General features: G+C 51.9%; 1 protein-coding gene across 10 annotated transcripts in view; it reads right to left on the reverse strand.

The window, feature by feature from the left end:
- Anks6 (ankyrin repeat and sterile alpha motif domain containing 6) overlaps window positions 1-21,971 on the reverse strand; it is a 41,963-nt gene that overhangs the window by 14,420 nt on the left and 5,572 nt on the right. For 6 of the 10 annotated variants that reach the window (NR_151464.1, XM_006538333.3, NM_001356426.1 and 3 more), the window contains exons 2-11: window positions 19,285-19,787; window positions 16,226-16,270; window positions 15,036-15,240; window positions 13,752-13,858; window positions 11,231-11,379; window positions 9,886-10,084; window positions 9,130-9,179; window positions 5,932-6,135; window positions 3,332-3,485; window positions 880-1,067 (exon numbers count right to left, since the gene is read on the reverse strand). Coding sequence is in view for 8 of the 10 variants with exons in the window: in XM_006538333.3 (XP_006538396.1) it covers window positions 880-1,067; window positions 3,332-3,485; window positions 5,932-6,135; window positions 9,130-9,179; window positions 9,886-10,084; window positions 11,231-11,379; window positions 13,752-13,858; window positions 15,036-15,240; window positions 16,226-16,270; window positions 19,285-19,787 (1,804 nt within the window). In the remaining 2 variants the exon portion in view is untranslated. The other 4 variants (XR_003955034.1, NM_001024136.2, XM_006538334.3 and 1 more) reach the window with 3 other exon arrangements.

The following is a 21,971-nucleotide window of genomic DNA, read 5'->3' on the forward strand; positions in this document are numbered from 1 at the left end:
ACCTCTTCTCATCAGGATATACCTGCATGTTGTTACAGTTGACACACACAGTAGTGTGGTAACAGTTAACAGCTTACATGCCTGTTTCCAACATCAGTGGCAGAACACTAAATGATACTTAGTACGGTTAATGAAACCCTCAGAATAGAACATTTTAGACAACAAAGAAGAAAACTATTTCAGAAGCCCTCAGCTAGTAGACTTATTTTAATGGGTAGCTGTGAGTGGCCAAGTGGAAAACGTGAAAAGAGAAATATACTAATTATATAACTTTTTATATCTTATAAAGAAAATGAATCAAGATATTGGAGGAGTCTATAGCTGAACTCTAAAATAAACTTAATTATACAGGTCCTTCGTATAAATAATTCTGAACGTAACAGAAATAAACCCAATGTGTCGGGGAGAAGCTGCTGGAACTAAATTATAAAAGGAACTTAAAGGATGAGGTTTTGCTGTGCAAGGGAGTTGGGATAAGAAAGCTGTGGAGACAGCAGTATCCGGGCAGAACCGGACTATTTCTCACACATCTGCTAAGGCGCAGACCTAGAGCTGAGGACCGTGAGAGGTAGCTCAGTGAGCTGTGGGTTAATGCAGCAGGCTGCTCCTGGCCCTGGGGTTAACCCTCCACTGTCAACAGAGAACAGCAGGGACCACAAGCAAGTGTGCACCTGAGCCCCTTCCAGCTCCCCATCCCCCACCTCCCACCCCTGCCACGGAGAAAAGGTGAGTGAACAAGGGGCCTGCAGAAGCAGTCAGACCTCTGCAGGAAGTTCAGGAGTGGCCATGACTGCAGTGCCAACCCCTGACATCCCAACTCTGCACGTGGGTCACAGGAAAGCACTGTACAGGTGTCACAGGCATCCAGAGAACAAGCACCTTGCTGCTGGAAGGGCCACTGGAAGAGCCACTACCACTGCTCGGGAGGGAGGCTGGGAGCTCAGGCGGGCTGGAGCTGGTGGCTGGCCCCACGGGACTGGACTGCTGGCGGGGCTTCTGCTCACACAAGCCGGCTGCTTTCTTCCTCTGAGCAGCGATCTGGGACAGGACACTGTCTACGCTGCCACCTGGGGAGACAGCAGTGAGCATTGTGGTCAGTCCTTCCCGCCTCATGGTGAATTGTGAGCTGTTTCAAGGTTCAGGCTTGTAAGAGTTCTACACAAGGGCCCAACGGGGCCGAGGGAGAGCCAAGTGGCATAGTGAGAAGCAGGGCAGGCAAGAGCTGGCTTGTCTTCACTCCTTCAGGGCTAGCACGTGTAAATCCCTAATGCCACAGAACTCTATGAGCACTGAGCGCTAAGCTTCTAACTGCACCCTGACTGCCATTTTCCTCTAAGTATACTGCAACCTGGAGAGGGGTTGGGACGGACACATGGACACATATACACATGGACAGACACACACATACACACACACAAGCATGCACACTCTTACTTCCTGGGGCAGTTCCCAGGAAGCCACTGGCAATGGGTATTCATGGAGCAATCCAGTTGGTTATTGCCTGCAGGGGTACCTGCCAGCACTTCCTATGGAACTGGAAGATGGAGTGTACTGACTAGCTGGATGTGGTGGTGCACGCTAAGTACTGGGGAGGACTGAGGCAGGAGATCTGCAAGTTCAAGGCCTGCCTGAGCAAGTTAGCAATAATCAATCTCACAATAAAAAGTGAACAGTGAATAAGGGATATGACTCAACAGTAGTGAGCTTGTTAGTGACAAACTACACTCACTAACTGTTGTTGGGGGTTGGTTTATTTACATTGTTGTTGTTGGTTTGGTTTTGGTTTTTTGTTTGTTTGTTTTTAGGACAGTGTTTCTCTGTGTAGCCCTGGCTGCCCTAGAACTTGCTCTGTAGATCAGACTGGCCTAGAACTCAGAGATCAGCCTGCTTCTCCCTCCACCTCTGCCTCTGCCTCTGCCTCCCAAGTGTTGGGATTAAAGGCGTGCACCACCACCACTACCACCACCGCCACTACCACCTGCTACATTTATGTTTTTGAAAAGGCAAACAACTGACTCAGCCATGGAGCTCAGGCTACAGAGCTCACTGAGCAAGCCTGAAAATATCACCTGGGAGGCGCGAGACTGGCAAACCAAGTGACCTGAGGGGAATCCCTGGGACCCACAGCAGTAAGGAGAGAACTGACTCCTACAGACTGTCCTCTGACCTCCACACTCATGGCATGCTACACGTGTGCCTACACGTGTGCCTACACACATACAAAAGCTCATACCCAAAATAAATTTCAAAACAGTTGTTGATTTTAATTTCAGGAGACATTATTTGCATGGACAAGAATATAGGAGAGCCTCAGAGTTCACTAAGAAGTGGCCACTCCAAGGGAGATCTGAGAGTGCGTAGAGCAGCGGCAGAAATGCATATGGACCTGAAATGCCAGTTACAGAGCAGGCCCTCCTGCCCTCACTCATCCCTACCCCTCCCCTGCCCACCCCTGCTCATCAGGGCTCTGCAGCAGGGCTGGGTTCAAGTTCGAGCTGGGTGAGCTCAGGAGTCGCTGGAGCCCAGCTCCCTCACCTGGAGCATGCAACAATACCATAAAGGGATTGTTCAGGGACCATTTAAATGGCTCGGCGTCGTGCCTGGCACAGCGCTCAACAAATCTTTCGGAGAGTATAAATATTCATAATATGCACAAAATAAACCACTGCAAAGTTACAGCAAAATGTTAGTGACGAGTAAGCCCTCATGAGTGAGCTTATGTCCCCTTTTGCCTTGCAGCTCATCTGGTCTGCAAGGTTTTTATTTATTTTTTTTTCTTTTTTTTCCCTGATGCATGTAAGCCTTACACAGTGGCATGCGGTGGGTGTGTCCCTCTCAGAGGGCTGTCTTTGGCTCGTTCTTGAGATCTTTGAGAGCACCTATAAGTACGCTGTGGCCTAGAATTGTGGGAGTCCCTGCTTTGACATTTCCTTGCCTCCAGCCTGCTGGGTAAGCCTGGGCACATCTCTTGCCCAGCTGGAGTTTCGGAATCCTAGTCTGTTCAAATGGGTGACAGAATAGGAATTTCCTGAGGCTCAGTCCTCGGTAAGTGCGTGTGTCATGAAACCCCTTTGCATCTTTCTCCATTTCTTATAACATTTTATAAGAAACAAGAAAAGCACTATGGACCTGACCTCTTCCTCCTCCGTCCAGCTTCACCTCGGGAAAATGAGTAAAGATAAACTCTGAGTGGACAGCTCACTAAATATCCCCAGTGGCACCAAGAAGTGGGCGGCATACAGTCGTTCCTGGTGCTGTGTACGGATGGAGCAGGGGACGGAGGTGGTGGGCCAAGGACTGACCCATTTCCCAGTGGCCTGTGGCTGCTTACCTGAGCGGCTATGCAGCTCACCACCCAGCCTGCTCATGCCACCAATGCCACTGGCACCCCCTGAGGAGTGAGGCGAGTGGTTAAAGCTCCCAGAGCTGGCAGGGGACGCGGGGCTTCTGGAGATGCTGGGGAATTTGACTGGCCTGCTGGTAGCCTGTAAGGACAAGGTGAACCAGGTAGTTAGGACAGGGCCTTGCTTCCTGACCACCCAGTGCAGTGGCACCATGCCCACCTCACTGACCCCCAGGGTCCCATGGCAAAGAGCTTAACCCTATCTGCTAACAACCCATTACCTCGGCTGGGCAGTGGAGCACCGTCCCAACAACTGGCTGCTTGACACCAGTCTCATAAGTCAGAGTGCCCTCCGGGAAGTGCTAAGGAAGCCCCTCACTGAAAACCAGGGGAAGCTTCAGTGTATCCAAGACAAGGTCTACCCGGGGTCCAGCCTTCCTCTGTCAAGCTATCTTTGCTGCTCAGCCTGAATCATGTCCTGTGAGTCCTGTCTAGCTCAGTTCCTCCAGGTGGCAGTGCTCTGGCCATTTTCCCTCCAGGAGGACCTGCCCCACACTGTACCAAGACTCTCTTGGCTCTTGGGCAGTCACTCTGTGCCTTTAGGACCGTCACCAACATCCTTCTCACTCCTTATAGTGATGCCCTGTCCTCTGGTCACAAAGCATGTGTCTCTGCCAAGGTATCCTAGGCTTGGCTCCCTGTCATGCCACTGCCCCTATCCCAGAAACCTGGACATCCATGTAGCCTGACCACAGACTGTGCATGCAAGCTCACTCTAACCACTGACTCTGTTGATCCTTGGTGACCTGAAGGCTACTGAGAGACCTGCTCTCCTCTCTAAGCACTGTCCTTCATCCTAGCCTGAGCATATTGGAAGCACTCATAAGGAACAAAGGCTGCAATGGACGGGATGGTGGCCCTCAGAAGACAGGTTAGTGTCCTCATCTCTAGAACCCGTAAATGCTGTCAAGTGCCACCATCTCAGAGATACTTATCAATGGTGCGCCTGTGCTAAGAACTTAAGGGGACAGAAACATGGCACTGGAAAGACAGCTCAGAGGTTAGAAGCATCAGCTGCTCCTTCAGGGGACCCAGGTTTGATTCCTAACACCCACATGGTGGCTCACAATGATCTGCAATTCCAGTTCCAAAGGATCTGATGTTCTCTTCTGGCCTCTGCAAACACTGTACACACATGCAGTAAAATACTCAAAAAAAAAAATATACTAAAACTAAAATCTTTAAAAAAAAAAAAAAAGGAATGAAGGAGAAAAGGAAGGAAGAAGGAAGGAAGAAAGGAAGAAGGAAGGAAGAGCAGAACAGAACAAGAAACTTGCCTGGGTCACCTATGTGCTCCCTGAGTATAGTCTCAGGCTGCCTTGGGACACGGGCAATTCTGACGAGAGAGGCTGAGTGACCACAGAGGCAGGGGCTGAAGGGATGCAGCCACAAGCCAGTGTATGTCAAGAAGAGTCCACAGGAGTGTTGTGTCCTTGGGAGAGAATCTCCTGTCTCTCCCATGAGCCTCAGCGGGGGCACAGCCCTAGCCACACTTGCCTCAGCACACACAGTACTGTAAGGAAGGATCCAGTCTGAGGTGAGCAGAGCGCGAGGCCTCACCCCTATGCTCTCCCTCCAATGGGTGACCCCAGAAGCCTTCTTGGTGGCCTCCTGGCTCCTGGAACACACATTTGTCTTCTGGGTGCTCAGATACCTCTTGTAGGCGCCGTGCCTGCTGCTCTAGGCTCCATGGAGGAAGGGGTCAGGAATGCTTGCTGAGGGAACGAATCCCGAGCACTGACATCCGGGAACTTGGGGTTAGTCACATTTTCAAAAAAGGCAGCCAGGGGAAGAAATCAAGGGACGCTCTGCCTATCGGACAGTCCTACCTCACCTCACTCAACGCACCAGGATCCCTGTCTCACTAGGACCTGAGAGTGCCCAGCCCTGGGACAGCCTTGCCTCATGAACACAGCAGAAATCCAGGTGTCTGCTGCCACTCAGCCACCAAAGCAGCAAGACCTGTTCTGAGACCTCGTCTACAACTTACTCACTTACTGCAAGCACACTGTAGACCGTCTACACACCCAAAGACACCTGGCCTGCTGACAGGGACTAAGCTGGGCAGCTCAGAAACCGGCAGATGGCTCCAGATGAGAGATTTTACTGAGGTCAAAGGGACAGGTGTGTCCTCCCACAAAAGCACCAGGAGTGCACACAGCGGCCCCCTAGTGTGTGTTCTTGGTCACAGCCCTGAGCAACATTATATAGTTGATTAGAGTCCAAGAACCCCATTTCTCACCCTCCCCCACCAGGCCAATGATTGTCAGTACGTCATTCCGCAGGTCACTTCTTCCGCTGGGTTCCACTTCCCTCACCAGCTGAAGGAGAGGTGACAGAGCTTGAGTACATGCTCACACCGTGCTCCCCAGGGAGAAGCCAGAGGTCCCTGCCCCCACACCCATCCCTGCAACACTTTAAACCTTCCACATGCTGTGACCCTGGGTCCTAGTGTCTGAGGTCCCTCTGCTAGCCACACACCCAGATCTCTGTGAGCAGTATCACGGTCCAGCAACCGGGCGACTTACACCGTCTGTGCCCACACAGCCCACGGGGTGGGCCCTGCTGGCTCTTGGGGGTAGTGCAGTCTTCGTGGGGTCTGCCTTCCCGTTGTGACATGTGTGGGACCTGTCAGAGCTCCACAGCTCAAAGCTGGACGGGGGCAGGAAGGGTGGGATGACGGCCTTTAGCTTGTCACTGGGGAGCCGGGGGAAGGGCGCTCCGTTTCGCAGCTGAAAAAGATGAGCCAGGATTAGATGGGCCCTGGAAGCTCCCTCTCTGGGGAAGGAGCCGGGCTCCCTGCACCATAGATGACAGAGCCTCTGCACACTTCTCCACTGGCAACGGGAGCCCAGACAGCATTGCAGGCTCTCCTTCCAGTAACCCAGGGCACTGTGGCAAGAGGAGGGTATGGACAGGAGACAGCAAACCAGAGACTAAGAGATGCTAAAGTAGCATACAAAGGGGATGGGGCAAAGAACATTCCAGACATAGGATGGGCAGAATATAGGCATGCCTAGAGCCAGGGATACAGCAGGAGGTGCAGAGACACAAAGCCAGCATGTGCCATGCTGGGATAAGCATAAGGGGCAGAAGCTGGGGGCTGCAAGCCCAACCACACTCCCTTCACGCCCACCATGCCCTGGCCATGGCTCCACTGTGGACATTTCTTCAACTGTGACATAATTTTACTCTGTGAACCTACACTGGGGTCAGTATACAATCCACACCGCACTGACTGTTGGATGTCTGCAGCAGCATTCCAATGTCCACGTTTATTTTAATTAAGGGAAGGCTGAACATGGTGCCAGATGGTCCTCCACAGGGACAGACATCCCACGGTTAACCCTGCCCCGGGGGTGGGCAGGCGAGCAGGAGGGCAGCTTTGCACCAGTAGCTGCAAACATCCACCCTGGGGCCAACAGCACCATGGGCCCGCAGCTATCCATCCACCATGAGCCACCGAGTGAGCCCACTGGTGTCCTCTGCTGCACACAAGCAGTAGGACAGAAGAGTGCCAAGGCTGGCAGCAAGCCTCCCAGGCTTCTTTTCACAGGCTAAGCTGTTTCTCCGCCAGTCTGTAAATGGGCATCATCCTCTCTGGAATGGACAGGCTTCCCCTATCTGACAAAAGCTGGGCTAGATACTCAGGGCAGCCAGCCCACCACAGACGGGCACTTCTACGGCACTTCTGGAAGCAACGACTTTCACATTCTTTGCCTGAGGGGTGTCAGGAAGCCGAGGAGACTGCAGTATAAGGATGTTCACAGAGCTGTTAAAATTGCAAAGAGCTACAGAAGCCCCTCCCTAACTCCCAGGGGTCTGTCTTGGGTGAAGTCACTCTGATGGAATGTCCTGTCACACGGCTATTAAACATGATGTGGCTAAACAAGGTTTTAATGACATGGAAAAGATTATGGGAAATTGTTAATAAATCAGTTCCAAGACACTGAGGGGAAATGGTAATACCACTGGTCGTGCGCAGCTCTGGGGAGGTTGGGTGAGAATGTGCACAGAGCTGAACACTTAGGAAGTGCTGAGGTGTTTGCTGGTCTTAGTATAACCTGATTCCACAATCCTAGATACTAAAAATGCTTAGAAAAAAAACCACAAAGGATGAAAACTAAAAATGCCACCGTGACTCACTCTGGATGTGTGATCTTAATCATCTTGGGAGACCCTAACTACACCCAACGGACAGGCAAAGTGTGGACAAAGGCAGAGACCACTTGCTTGGCAGCTCGGTACCTAACTACCCTGCCTAGGCTTGGTAGGCAAGTTGCTCCGGCTTGCCTGTCCTTGACAATACTGCCCTCTGCTGGCCAGAATTAGCATCTCAGTGCCAAGGTGCTCTAACCAGGAGAGTCTTGGTACCAGAGAACATCAAGCCCAGAGAGGTGAGGTAACAGTCAAGATCAGACAGCACTAGGCTGAAGGCCTCCCGGGAGACAATCTCCTTTCAAAACTACCGCTGGGATGATAACCACCCCTTAGTTAGAGGCAGCTTTTCTACCAGGATCTACCTTCCACATCTCTTTAGCAATGACATTCCTGTTGTTTAATAGGAACCTGGTCACCTGGACAGATTTCAGGGGCCAGTCTGCACAGTGTGCTGTGGCCACGTGACTCGACTGGAAGCCTTCTGCCCTGAGCAGAAGTGACATGGGGATCCCCTCCCTCTTCCTCACTACACAAACTGAATGGTTTTCCTTCACGTGACATTCAGTGTCACCCCAGAGCCTCAGCCACAGAACCAAGAGATCATAGACGGGAACTTCTAGAACATATGCTAAAAACAACCAAAATGAAAAAAACACAAAAACCAAAATGAAAAAAAAAAACAAAAAACAAAAACCTTCCTTTTAAGTTTTACTCAAAATGCTCTGACTAAGCATTGGAAAGTCTAACACAGGACGTAACGGCCAGAGCTATGGAAGCCCTCTTGGACTATGAGGTAATCTTGATCAATAGAAACCTGAGAATAGACGAACTGAGGTCCCCAACGCTGTGGAGTAAGCTGCTGTCTCATTTGTGTCACTATGACCTCAGGGGCTTCTAATACTCTTAGCTTACCCTAATTCTAAGCTTACAGGTCAGGAAACTGAGGCCCTTCTAGACTAGAAACACCCCTTCCTCAGCTCCCCCACTTAACCAGAATGGTGAGTCTTCCTGCTAATGCTGGTTGCCTGTCAATTTCTCCCATCTGGTCCCTACCACATGGCCAGGACTTGGATGTAGCCGCTAAGGTCTGGGGACCTGGGAAACACTGGAATGGTGTTTCCCTAGCATGGTGCACACATGAGGCCCAGATACTGTATGACTTGGCATGATGGATCCCCTTCATCCCAGCACTTGGTTGACAGAAGCAGGAGGACTAGATGTTAAGTTACCCTTGGCTACACAGCAACTGTGGGGCCACCTTGGGTTGTGTGAGACCCCAAGTCTTCACAAGGCTTCATTCGCAGTTCAAGGCTGGCATCTGCTCTGATCCATGGAAGCCAGTGCTCCACTGGATGGTACCCATCTGACCATCCCTCTACCTGTGGCTACCATGGAGGCAAACACTCACACCCTTCCTCCTCAGAATCAAGCTGCCACGGACCGGCAGTCATGTTGAGTGTGACAGACTGGGCATTAGTAACCAGTACAGAAACCTCTGTTCTGCTGAGGGTCCACGGGCCGGGCACAGCCTCTCTTGCCTCTCATGCTTTTAGGCACCCACTCACCATGGTTGTCAGTAACACATCTCCCTTCTCTCTTCTTGGGTTCCCAGGACCTGCAGAACAAACAAAAGCTTCCTGAAATGGCCTCCCTGTGACCACCGCCTGCAGAGTGGTGCCGGGGCCCCCACATCCTGGAAATTCAGCTCTCCTGGGGACGTAAATATTTAATAACAATTGGTGTTCAATATACTGACAGATGGAAGACATTTAAAGTCCTCTCAGAGTACGTTTCCAGCCTCTGCCTTGCTGGGTCAGATAGTAGTAGCATGCCCACTCAATAGTCTGTCTCTAACAGTAGTACCAAAGGGGTCGATCCAGGATGGGAATCTGACTGCTGGAGGGATCTTATCAAATCTGTTTTCCTTCCAATCTGGAAATCCTTCAGCAACCTGGCAAGGTCCTTCGGTCAGCTAAATGCCCCCAGTGGTGTGAGGCTCACCACCTTACTGTGTGAACTCCCTGTGTTTCAAAACCCTTTCAGTACCACAAGTCAATCACGCTGGATGGTGAAGACACCAACCATCAAAGGCCGTGCCTGGCCTGTAGTTCTTAGTAGGAAGTGAAGAACCAGACCTCAGAGCTCCTCTGCAGGTTACTGCTGACCACTCTACTACAATCAGCATGGCATGTGCCTATTCTAGTGTCTCCCAGATCAGCCGCTGGTCCTGTGTCTCATCTCATGGCCTGCTAGAGTTCAGCAGGTGGAGCCTGGGCCTTGGTGTCCCCGTTGGCACCCACCCCGGGTGCAGCTCTTCTCACCACTGTCTTTGGTTGCATGGGCTGCTTCAGGTGGCCCAAGGTGGCTAGTCCTGTCCTGGGGGGGTGCCCGCATGGTGGAGTCCAGCGCCAGCTCAGGCTCGTCAGAGAAAGGCAAAGGTTGGTTGGCAGCCAGCCCGCGTGGCAGTGTCTGCATAAGTTTGAGCTTTCGGAACCTGTTGGACATCCGGCTCCACCAGGACTGTGTGGGAGGGAAGAGACAGGAGTCAACTGTAGCTGACAATAGGACAGATCCAGGGACAGGCCCTGGAACAAGCTCCATCCAGCGTCCCCCCTCCTGGGTGCCAAGCAGCCACTGCACCTCTCCCAAAAGAGCACGCTATTCACCAGATCCTCCCCCAGCCTTTCCAGGCCACCCCTCATCTCTTCGATGCCGTAACACAGAGAAACAAGGAACAGGGCAAGGAGCTGGCTGCTTGGGGTCTTAACCATGAGCCAGAGATGGGCAGAGGCCGCAGCAAGTAGCTCCAAAAGCCTGACACCACTCCCTGCAAAGCCCCCTCCACCTGCACTAGAGATGTTGACAGAACTAGAACCTAAGCCATCTGTGGCTACAGCCAGTCTCCTTCCAGGGCTGAATGTAGAACCAGGCCTACAGTCAACATCCTCAGCAGCTCCCATCAACACACAAAGTGGTGAGATGGGGTGATGGCCACAGGAGACAGCATCGTAAGACCATCTTGGACAAGCCACAGAGAAAGGCAGGCCAGAGCAGAATGACTCCAGGGGGGAGTTGATACATGAGGCAGTGCAGGTGTCTGTCTCTCGGGAATAAAGTTTGGCTCTAAACAAGCAGGGTGGGGCAAGAAAAGTGAGAGACACCAAGAGAGACTCTGGCACTTGCAGGAAGCAGCAGAGGGCTGCAGGGACCCTGAGTGGCAGTCAGATGGAAGGCATCAAACATCATCTCTGTTTTCTCAGCTTCTCCAGAAGCAGCTGCTGTGTGGGGTCAGAGAACAGCATCCCACAGGGAAAACAGAGCCACAGGCCCAGCGCTGCCGTGCATGTGCGGTCTGTCTAGCTCAGGTCTATATGCTGCAGGACTGAAAAAAAAAACAAAAAACAACAACAAAAAAAACCTCTCCATTTATAAACTTGGGTTCTACACCACTATCTTGATTCCTGGCTTGTTCTAAAGTTGAGGGGAGCAATTCTAGGCCCCAGATTCTTGCAAAGCAGCTAATGGGATCACCCCAGTCTCCTCAGATCCCCTCATTTCCTATGAGCTCCCCAGCTTTATGGCTAGTCATGCTGACATCGCCTCCTCAAAATCAATCTAGCCCTGGCAACAGGGAACAACAGCCCCCCGCCCCCAGCCCTTTCAAACCTTCAGGCCTCCCTTGTCGTCGGGCAGCACAGGGATGCTCCAGGGTTGCCTGGCCTTCGAGTGGGGCAGGGGTGGCCGGTGGCTGGGCCGACCTCGGTCTTTATTCACCTGCATGCACACAGACGCCAGCAGTCGAACAAGTTCAGTGTCTGTGGGCACAAAAAGCAGCGCCCGCCCTGTGAATACGGCTTCCTGTCCCTGGGGAGAGGACCAAGTCAACTCTTATCAGCCTTAGAACTCGGCCCTGCAACAGCAAAGCAGGCTCCCCTGAGGAGTTCAGCCTCCCCACTTCTCTCCATCTGATGTTCTTAGAGGCCCCCTCCCTCCCAGAAGGCAGGGTATTGAAAGGCATGGGACCTCAGCCAGACCACAGCAGTTCCTATTCTGTGTCTGTCCCACCCCGGGTAGTGGCAGGTAAATTACAGTCCCTCTGTATGGTTCACAAGGAGGTGACATTAACCCCAGCACATAAATGTGTCTTGAGGATTCCTCGGGAGCTCAAGGTGCTGGCATTCAGGGTGTGCTTAAGAGTGCTCCAAATCATATTAGCTCTTCCTGCAAGCGCCTTGGGCAACCTGTGAAAATGGTTCAATATTCTCTTGACCCAGAAAACCCTATGAAATCATGCAAATCAAGAGGGTCAGGTCTTCATGCTCACTTTAATGGCATCTGTGAAACTGCCAGGGCCATCAGAGATATGCATATCTGAACAGCCAGCAGGTACCTCAAGGATGTCTTTAAATAATCAGTTTGTGTCATTTCAGTGGTTGTAATGGGGGAGCTGTGTAGGAATGCTCAGGCCAAAGGGTGAGGCTGAGGACTGTTTCGATGGCCCCCAAACAGTGCTCACTTTTCCTACACGTGCTACCTCAGAGGGTGACGCTGAACTTAAAAGATTTAGGTGTAGAGTCTCCATTCAGTGAACATCTCCAGGTAACCAAGCTTCCGCAATGCGCAGTTGAAGTTCTCAGGGTCAGGTTGAACCTGACCATGGGTAAACTCCCGCGCCTCTCTGAGATGGCCTCACTGAAAAGCCGTTGTCCCTAGAGAGGAAGCTGCACTACAGCAAACCACATCCCAGCAGAACTGCACTTTTGGCATTGGAGAAAACTCACCATAAACTAAATGCAAATAAAATTGTTTTAAATGCGCTATTATTACTGTGAACTCAACTAGGTTGTTTTAGAAAGCATGTTGGACAAAACTGGGACGAGAGCACTCAGCTGCTGGGCTTGGAAAGGCACCCATGCACAGTGAGGGACACATGGGTCAGACCCCCAGAGGGGGCCCTGTGCTGGGGAGCACCTGGACTCACCTGACACCCCTCTACCTGTCCATCTTTCCAATGCCCTTAGGGTAAAGCAGTAAAAAGAAAGGCAGAGAAAGCCCGAACTCTAAGCATTCAATAGCAGGCAGGTTTGTGCTAAATTTAAGAGTGTTAACTGCTGGGTTCATAGCAGGCTGTAGCTCTAGTTTCAGGGGATCCAATGTCCTATCTGGCCTTCATGGGTATTGCATGTATGTGGTGCACAGCTGTCCATGCAGGGTTCAAACCACTCTACAAACATTTTTTTTTCTAATCATAAAACAATCTCTAAAGCACTAAGAATGGGTGTGGCAATACCCATAATCCCAGACGTCAGGAGGCTGAGTTTAAAGTCAGCCAGAAGAACACAGTGAGACCCTGCCTTGGGGAAAAAAGAGGGAGGAGGAGGAGGGGAGACAGAGGGGGGGGAGAGGAAGGGGGAGGGGAGAGGGGGAGGAGGAAGGGAGAGGAGGAGGCTAGGTGTAGAGATACTCCCAAGGCTGACAGGCTGAGTACAAGCCCCAAACCCACACAGTGGAAGTAGAAAACTAACAAGTCATCCTCTGACCTCATGTGCACCATGACACATACAACGCAAGTGTAGTTTTTACAAAGCCTCCATTCCTACAACATGGGGCTGGGATTCCAGCTCAGGCTCAAAGCCTAAGTAAGGCTCAGGAGGCCTCTGAGCTTCTCCATCTCTAGACTGAACCTTTAGGATAATCAAGAGAGTGACATGTCAGAGAGACCCAGCCCCTTTTAGGGCCAGTCAGAGCAGGATTATGGGTATTGCCACACCCATTCTTAGTGCTTTAGAGAGAACGGCAGGGCCAACAACCACCCAGAGAATCAGGGCAGACATGCTATTAAAGGACCGCTGGCCTGCAGTCTGGCCGTGGCATAGAGCGGGCCTCCTAATGTTGCCTGCAAAGTCACTTAGTATCTCTGACTGTGACCACAGAATGGCTCTAGGTCCTAACAGCCTGCAAAGTCATATGCCCTTGCCTGCCCTCTCTCTCTCCAACAATGCTGGGATCACTAGTGCCAGAAGAAGGCTGGCATAGAGAGTCCCGAGGGCATGGGGTATGCCCTTGATCCCTGAGACTGACTTTTCTACAAATCAGCACAGGCTTCATATAATGAATGGAGGCCGTGCTCCCACCGGTACCCAGGTGACCAAGGGTGTGGCAGCCTAGCGGTCTGCAGCTCACTCACCAGGATCGTTCAGCAGCATCACCAGGTCAAAGGCCGTGTACCCATTTTTGGCTCGAAGAGCAACATCAGCCCCTTGATTTAGCAGATACTTGACAATTTCTTTATTTCTGGGGAACAAAGAGGCAGGCAGTTAGGCTTCCTAGTCTCATTGGGTGTTGATCACCCTACAGCTCACAAGCACAGGCTTGTTCACAGGAAGGTGCTGTGGCCCACTAGGGGTAGGGCCTACTGGTCATTGTGGATGTGACCCTCGAAAGGGGAGGTTGGGCCTCTGGCTTTGCCTCCTGGATTAAGCACTTTCTTGGACACTTGCTCTCTGCCTATGCCTTGGATCCTTTCACCAGAGGTTGGAAGTCTTGGGACCGCTCCATCTTGAACAACAACCTGGAGACCCATGAACCAGAATAAACCTTTTCTTTATAAATTAACTGTCTTGGGCATTTTGTTAGGAGTGACACAAAACTGGCTAATCCAGCAAGTGACAGGGAAAGTGTGGCTATGTTCCCGGACAACGAGCCTGCCAACATTAACCAGGGAACACGGTCTTCCAGTGTTTAAGCGGGACATAGCCAATCACGCCCCGCCACTCAGCAGGTCAGGGGCAAATGTGCTTTCTATCAGTCCTACTGTTCCTCCCTAATGACAATAAAAACCAGGGCCTCTGCCCCGAAAGTGCTCAGCCACCACACCTACCTCTCGGTGGACAGGACCTTCCTTCCAGAACTTTCTAGCAGGGTCAAGGATTTGAGGTTCATCAGATAAGGTAACTAATGCAGGAGTGTGATATGGCCAGCTGAACCAGACAAGAGGAAAACCCCTAAGGGGAACATTTAGCGGCTATAAGATGACCCCAGAGGGGCCTGCAGAAGGGTGACAGCCCACCTGGCTGGGATGATCACATTACTTTAAAGGGGAAGGTCAAGATGACTGTCAGAGTCTAAGGTGATATTTGTGGCCACTGCTCATATCCTGGAGGGGATGCTTAATGGAGGTCTCTGAACTGCCATGTGAAACGCCAAATGAACCAATAACAGATCAGCTGGAAATAAATGAGAAATGATCTTTCTGCCTAAGATGCACCTGCTGTGTGCGTTTACACAGCCATGGGGAAACTCAAGGGCAGGGTAGCAAGTACCCCAGATAGAGACAGAGGCTGGCTGAATAAAACCCACATCCATTCTATCTTTTTGCATGTCTTGATGTCCTCACAGCCCTGGGCTGGCTACAAGTTGAATCTTGAGTCAGAAACCCATCGCCAGCTGGCCTCGTGTGGGAGACACGGACCCGTGGTAGGTGGCCTGCATGAGGGCCGTCCAGCCATGCACGCTGTCCTGCTTGTCCATGTCTGCGTGCTTCTCCACCAGCAGCTGTACCAGGGGCAAGTGCCCCGTGACAGCAGCCAGCATCAGTGGGGTCGCCCCGTCCCCGTTGACCAGGTTCACATGGTTGGGGTCTTCGTCCGCAATCTCCTTCACCAGCTGGAAGTTCCCTACAAACAGCAGGAGTCCAGGTGACACACAGGTGACACACAGCCCCTGGCCCCACAAGGTCATTTATTCAGTTGTCTCTCACTCTGCCTCTGCTGTGGTCATGGGGGCCGCTACTCAGATCCCTCTATCTGTGACAGACGGAGACCAGCATATGAACAAACACAAGTGCTATCTGTGTCTCAGAGCAAAGGGAGAGTGAGGAAGGGCCACAGGCCTGAAGAGGGAAAAATACAGGTTTAGATGGTAAGCAGGAATCCGGGAGGGCTGCCTGAAGGTGGTGTCTGTAGCAAGAGGGAACCCTGGAGCTTGGGAGATGGATCAGTAGGTAAACGTGCTACCCATGCAAGCCTGAGGACTTGAGTTTGAATCTCCAGGACGCCACATAAAAGATAGACACGGCATGTAGCAGTAAGTGTTTGTAATCTCAGTGCTCCTAGAAACAGGAGAATGCCAGCAGCTTGCAGTGGCCTGGTGTATGAAGCAGAACACTATGGAAAACCTTCTCAGGAGGTTAGGTAAGAAAGGAAGGTGAGCAATGGTGAGGCCAACCTCTGCAGGATGGCATGCCACACCAGCGCCTCGCTCTCTCATACACACACACACACACACACACACACACACACACACACAGAAACTCTGGGCTAAAGAGCCCTTCTGTCATCGAAAAACTGAGGCTCGCAGAAAGAGCCAGGCACATCTAGCTGGTGATTCAGTAGGGGCCTGGGAGAGTGTTCTAGAAGTGTTCTAGAGTGTTCCAGAGTCTGTGGGTAGAACACTCTAATAAGAGGCCTCCAGGGCCCACCCTTCCCTGGTGAGAATGAATTAGAACATCACAAAAGTTAAGAAATTACTTCTAAATGAAAGCAAACAAGAAAACTGCATTTCTTTATCAGATTCCTTGTGCCCGTGAATTAGTGTGGGAATCGGGCTAGAGGGAGGGGCTTGGGCTCTTCAACATCCAGAAAAACCCCTTGAAGCACTTACCCATCTTCAGGGCATAGAAAATATCTGGTCGCCTCTTCTCCTCATCTGGGTAAACAGAGATTTCCAGAATTAACGGAGGAGAAGTTTAACAGAACTCTAAAACCACATCGGGTCAGAGCACAGGCTCTAAAGGGCAATTCCTTATAAGTCATGGGGCAGAAGCTCAGAGCAGGGGACTGACTAGGTGACAGCCTTTCTGGGCAGCTGTTATCCCAGGCTTTTGAAAACACTGCAAACTGTGGGGTGTATTTACCTAGGTTAATAAAAAAAAAAAGTATGGTCTTGGAAAATGTTCATTCTGTAAGAATTTGAAAAAGAAACTGTTAAACTTCTAAAATCTAACTACAACTAACTAAGTTCAAGGTCAGAGAGCCCTGTGACACTGGATCACTGAGCTCTGGAAGTAATGGCTGTGCCCCCCACCCCACCCCAGAAAAGCACCTTTTCTTTCTTCCCAGGCACTTGAGTGCGGTGCCCCGCCAGTCTGTGGACAATTGTCAGGCCAACTGCCCATCAGACATGTTCACACTGGGCTCTGACCCTTGGCCTGGTGCAGCGACTCCCTGTCCACCAATGCAAGCCTCTGGCCTGACGTCCACGCCGCACCAGGCCCAGCAGTCATCCACGAACAGGAAACAGGCATTCCCTAAAGCCAGTGAGCATGCTGAGCAGCACAGGCAGGGCTCCTGAGCCTTACTGAACTCCATGAGGGACACCCATGGCTCTGGGCTGGCTGGGAGGAGCAGTGAGCCTGAGCCCCACGTGAGCCAGAACGCACGTTTGTTTCTGCACTGGCTGCCCCACTGACATCAGCATCTGTGCCACGGAGTTGTCTCAAGGAGCAGCAAGTGACATAGAAAGGAGGTGCTTCAGAAATGTGAAGCCTATCAAGGTACCACTGTGCTAACTGGCCTCCAGCAGCCATCCCAGCCAAGCTGTAAAATGGAGTAATACCGTGACTCTCAGTATCAACTACAGCCAGGGACACGGAAGAACAGGGCTAATTTTGCCTGTGAAATATCAACACATGGAGCCATATCGTAGTCACTGAAAAAGCACCTCTGGGGGCTGGAGAGATGTCCAGCAGTTAAAAGCACTGGCCACTCTCCCAGAGGACCCAGGTTTGATGACCAGTACTCACATGGTGACTCATTGCAGGGGCTCTGGTGCCCTCTTCTGGCCTCCTGGGGCACCAGGCCCACATGCAGTACACAGACATTCATCCAGGCAACACACCCATATACATAAAATAAAATCTGTAGAATTGTAAGTGCCTTCGAATTGCTTACGAGCTCCGTTTGCTGAGGCCCGGGGTTTCTGAGGGGCAGGAATGTCACCAATCTTATTGCTGGATGCTAGGCAGCCACCTGGTACCATGAGTCACTAACAGTCCATCCTGGCTCTTGATGCTAGGACAGCTATTTGCACTGATAACCCGCACTGCTGGGCTGGGCCTTTCTTTATTCTGGGCTTCAGTGGTGTTGTCCAGGGACTCCACCACGTCCCAAGGAGAGGACACCTGACCCAGCCTCTGCACAGCATGAGACAGAAGAATGTCACAGTCACCGGGCAGCTTTGGTTGGGACAAGAAAGAACACAGGGAGGCCAAGATCTTGTGTGGGTGGATTTCCTGCATTTCCAGGGAAGAACGGTGTGTGAGTGAGTGTGTGTCTGTACTGCTGATGACTTAAGGACCTACGGTATGACAATCAATCGTGCAGCCTTCACGGCTGTGGTGGTCCCCTGGGGTTAAGAGCACTTGCAGGACTTCTGAGGTCCACTTGTGGTTATCTTCCCTGGGTGGCCATCCCTGCCATCTCACAATGCCTGGCACAGCCAGTCTGGCTCTCTTCTCATCTGCTGTTCTCACTCACGGCACTAACCTCTCCCACATGGTCATTTATTTCCTACTTATAACCTGCCTTCCCCTACCAAGGGGAGGGATCTGGCTCTCAACTGTTCGCTGGCACATGCCAGGTGCTTTGAAGGGCGCCTGGAACATAGCAGGCATCCCACACTAGCAGAGAAACTGAACTTCCACTGTTGGGAGCTATGCACCGGGGACAGACATTTCAAAGTACAACTGTCACAAGAGCCTGGCAAGAGAAATGCATCTATACTTCATGAAACCTGATACTAGGATCCCCAGGAAGCTGACACCGACACCGACACCGTGACAGTGATCACACGGCCCACCCTGAGTGGGCAAAGAGAAGCTCAAGCCAGGTCTGGCAGAGTCAGCACTTGTCACCCACTTTGCTCAGTGCCCAGGCTGTGTGTGACACTATTGAGCAGAGGTTCCAAAATGCAACATGCTGTGTGACTACTCCTCTAAGAACAACCCTAAAAACAACAGCAAACAAACACGAGACTGCCAGGAAAACCCAGACTTGGAAGGGAACCACTGCACACTCACTACGAGTGACCTGGTCCCCAGGGACTGGTGGCCAGCACCTTCCAGAACAGGGGCTACAAACCTAGGCTTGGGACCAACCTGTCCCAAGTTTGTCTCGGCACCCAGCACAAGGCCACACTCACTCACTTACATTCTAAATGCAGCTGCTCTCACTCTAACAAGGGCCAATAATCACTGGTCAGCACCTACATAGCCCAGGAAGTCTAAATCTTCATCACCTGGACTTTTACAGAGAAAACTTTGCCGGCTTCTGTTCTAGAGGGATCCTTGGACCACTTACATCAGAGCCAGCTGAGGGAGGAAGGTCAGGTAGAGAGAAAAGGCCTCACTGTACAAGTTCACAGGCTCTACCTACTCCCAGCAGTACCTGGTCATGTTGGGAAATGTGTAAGGCCTGTGTGTAACCGGCATTCATAGGTACTGTGTAGCTCAAAGCTCATGGCCTGCGTGCACTCCTTCTGCACACATTTTTAGTTTGGCAAACCTTGGCTTGTGCAACCTAAACAATCATCTCTGTAAAGCCACAGCAGGGACCAGGGTGTTGGTGGGGGGTGACTTTTGGGGGAAGTGGTGGGAGGTGGGAGGGTAGGGGGAGGGAGTGGGGAGTGACTGGGCCAGTGGTGGGGAAGGGGGTTGGCCTGACCTGTTTTTGGCCTGACAGTGGTCAGTGGGTCCAGGTATTCAGCAAGATCCCTGTACTTGCGGTCGAGAGCAACCTCGAAGGCAGTCTTCTCCAGTACACTGAGGTGGTCAGGGTTGGCTCCCTTCTCCACCAGCTGCTGCGCCACATTCAGCTTCCCAAGGAGGGCTGCCAGCATCAGAGGGCTCCAGCCCACAGTCCGGGCTGTGTGGTTAGGGTCCGCACCCCACTCCATCAGCAGACGTACCACGGCCTCGTGCCCATGCTGAACAGCGGCCATCAGGGCTGTAATGCCCAGCAGTTCATCCCCGCTGCCTCCCGTTGCTGGCGACTCTCCAGAAGGGGTGTGGTGGTCCACAATGGCTCCCGCCTCTAGCAGCAGCTTCACCACACCCAGGTGGCCACCCCGAGAAGCCACGGTGAGCACACTGGCACCCAGCCGATTCTGAGCATTGACATCGGCTCCATGATCCAAAAGGAGGTGTGCCACGCTCACATGCCCACACCTGCCGGGAAGATGGGGGTTGTTGACACTGAACAGAAAATGCTGACAATCGAGCAGTTCTGATGACCCTCACTAATGTCAACTACTGCAGGCACAGGGGCTGTTCACAAGGGATGACCTCAGCCTGGTGTGGAACGCCATCAAGGAAAACTTCTTACACAGGCTTCACACATGTACCCATAGACATGCAAACATGCATATGTGTGTACACACACAGAAAATAAATGGACACAGTAGTGCGCGTACATAATCCCAGCAGTGGAGGCGTGAAAACAAGTGGGTCGGTGTAACCTGCCCGCCTGCTCTCCATGCTCCAGGCCCATGAGAGACTGTCAAGAAAACAAGGTGGGGGTCTGCAGAGACAGCTCAGCAGTCAGGACTTGTTGCTCTTGCAGAGGACCTGGATGTGATTCCCAGTACCTACTTGGTGGCTTACAACCATCCGCAATTCTAGCTCCAGGGTATTTGAAGTTGTCTTCCAAACTCAGGGGGTACCAGACAAATACGTGCACAGACATGCAGGCAAAACAGCATACACATAAAACAAAAGAAAATAATCTAAAATTTAAAAAAACATATACACACACACACACACACACACACAGGCACACATTTACACACACTGAGGACAGATCCATCTGCCTATACCACTCTGCCCTCCACATCTGAGTTTTCTGTACTCTGAGTTATGGCCTGCTAAGCTGTCTCTGCCAGTGCTGATCCCCTCATGTTCCCTTTGTGGTGATTCATATCTACCCTCCTCAGCCCCCACCATCACCTGCACATCCCAGTGTGGCAGCTGCCCTGGGCAAAAGGACTCTGGCACCTCCACGGAGCCCTACTGCCACCTGCTGGCAGGAATGTTTACTGCAGGTGACTATGAGCCTGGTGTAGTCCCATCCTTCTCAAAGAAACTCCAGCTATGGCTGTATTCAGGGCCCAGAGAAGACAGACAGGCTCCTGCCAACTCCCTGACTCCAGGGGGAGGACAGATGCCGCTTCTCAGTGGGCAGAGTTATGTTTTAAGGTGTGAGGTCTCTGAACGGAGAGTGTCCAAGCTAAAGAAGGTTCCTCCTGGCTAAGGGGATAGACACAAAGACAAATCCAGGGAAGGGGGTGTCAGAAGACTACAGTGCAGTGGTCAGGCTTGGAGGCTGAGTTGTCGCTCGGCCCTCCTTTGTGGAAGTGGATTTTGTGCTTCAGCGAAAGCTCAGGGCTTCCTTCCCTGAAGGAGGCAGGGCCAGGGCTGAACTCTGGTCTGAGGCTGCAGCTGAATATAAAATACCTTCTGGGCTGTGAACCTTGACACACCAGGCTGCCTCCTGCAGTGTGCAAATGAGAACCTGGTGATCTGGCCCCCCAGCCCAAGGCAGGATGGGGGCCTCTTCTCCCGAGCAGAGAGGTGGGTGAGGAAACACACTCCCGTGCAGAAACTGCAAACTCAAGCCCCCTCCCGCCTCCATCCCTTTCCCTGCTGTCTGTCCTCCAGAGAGCCCCCACCCCCACCCAACCCTCCAGGTCCCTCCCACCTGCCCACAGCCAGGAGGGCTGCCTACATCACTGATATTTCCCAGCCCCTTTCTGCACCTTCCTACCCTCCTTCCAGGCACTCCGTCATGAGCGTGACTCACAGGGTCCTGCCAAGCAGGGTGCTGTGCCTCTGTGCTGCTCAGGGCCCGCTCCCATCTCGCCAACTCTGAGCAGTTTCCTGGGCTCCCATCTGAGGACCCCCCAAGTCTGCAGCTTCTCTCTGTCTAAACCTGAGCCCTCTTTCAAAAACTGTTTCTTGCCTACCTGATTGTAACTAAGGACAGGGTTAGGGGACTTCCCTGGTCACTAGCACAGGAGATGGCCCATGTTAGGGTTCAATATATTCATTCGGTCTATGAACTGATAAATGAACGTACTCATTGACGACAGGGAAGGGAGGTCTGAGAGAGAGAAGGCAACCAGGGGCTGCTTTGACCGCCACTGCAGTAGAGTTAAAAGCTCCCACCGGTTTTGGGAGCACAAAACAAACTCTAGTGTAATCTCTAGCTGCAGATTACAAGGTACTTTCAGATTCTTATCTCATTTGAAATCCGGAGATGTACACAGTGCCTCCCACTTCACAGATAAGGAGGCAGCAGAGTGGAGCAGAGAGCAATTAATCTCAATTTGAAAGTGACAGGACCCAAACCGGCCC

Source organism: Mus musculus, chromosome 4 (genome assembly GCF_000001635.26).
Source record: "Mus musculus strain C57BL/6J chromosome 4, GRCm38.p6 C57BL/6J".
NCBI lineage: Eukaryota > Metazoa > Chordata > Mammalia > Rodentia > Muridae > Mus > Mus musculus.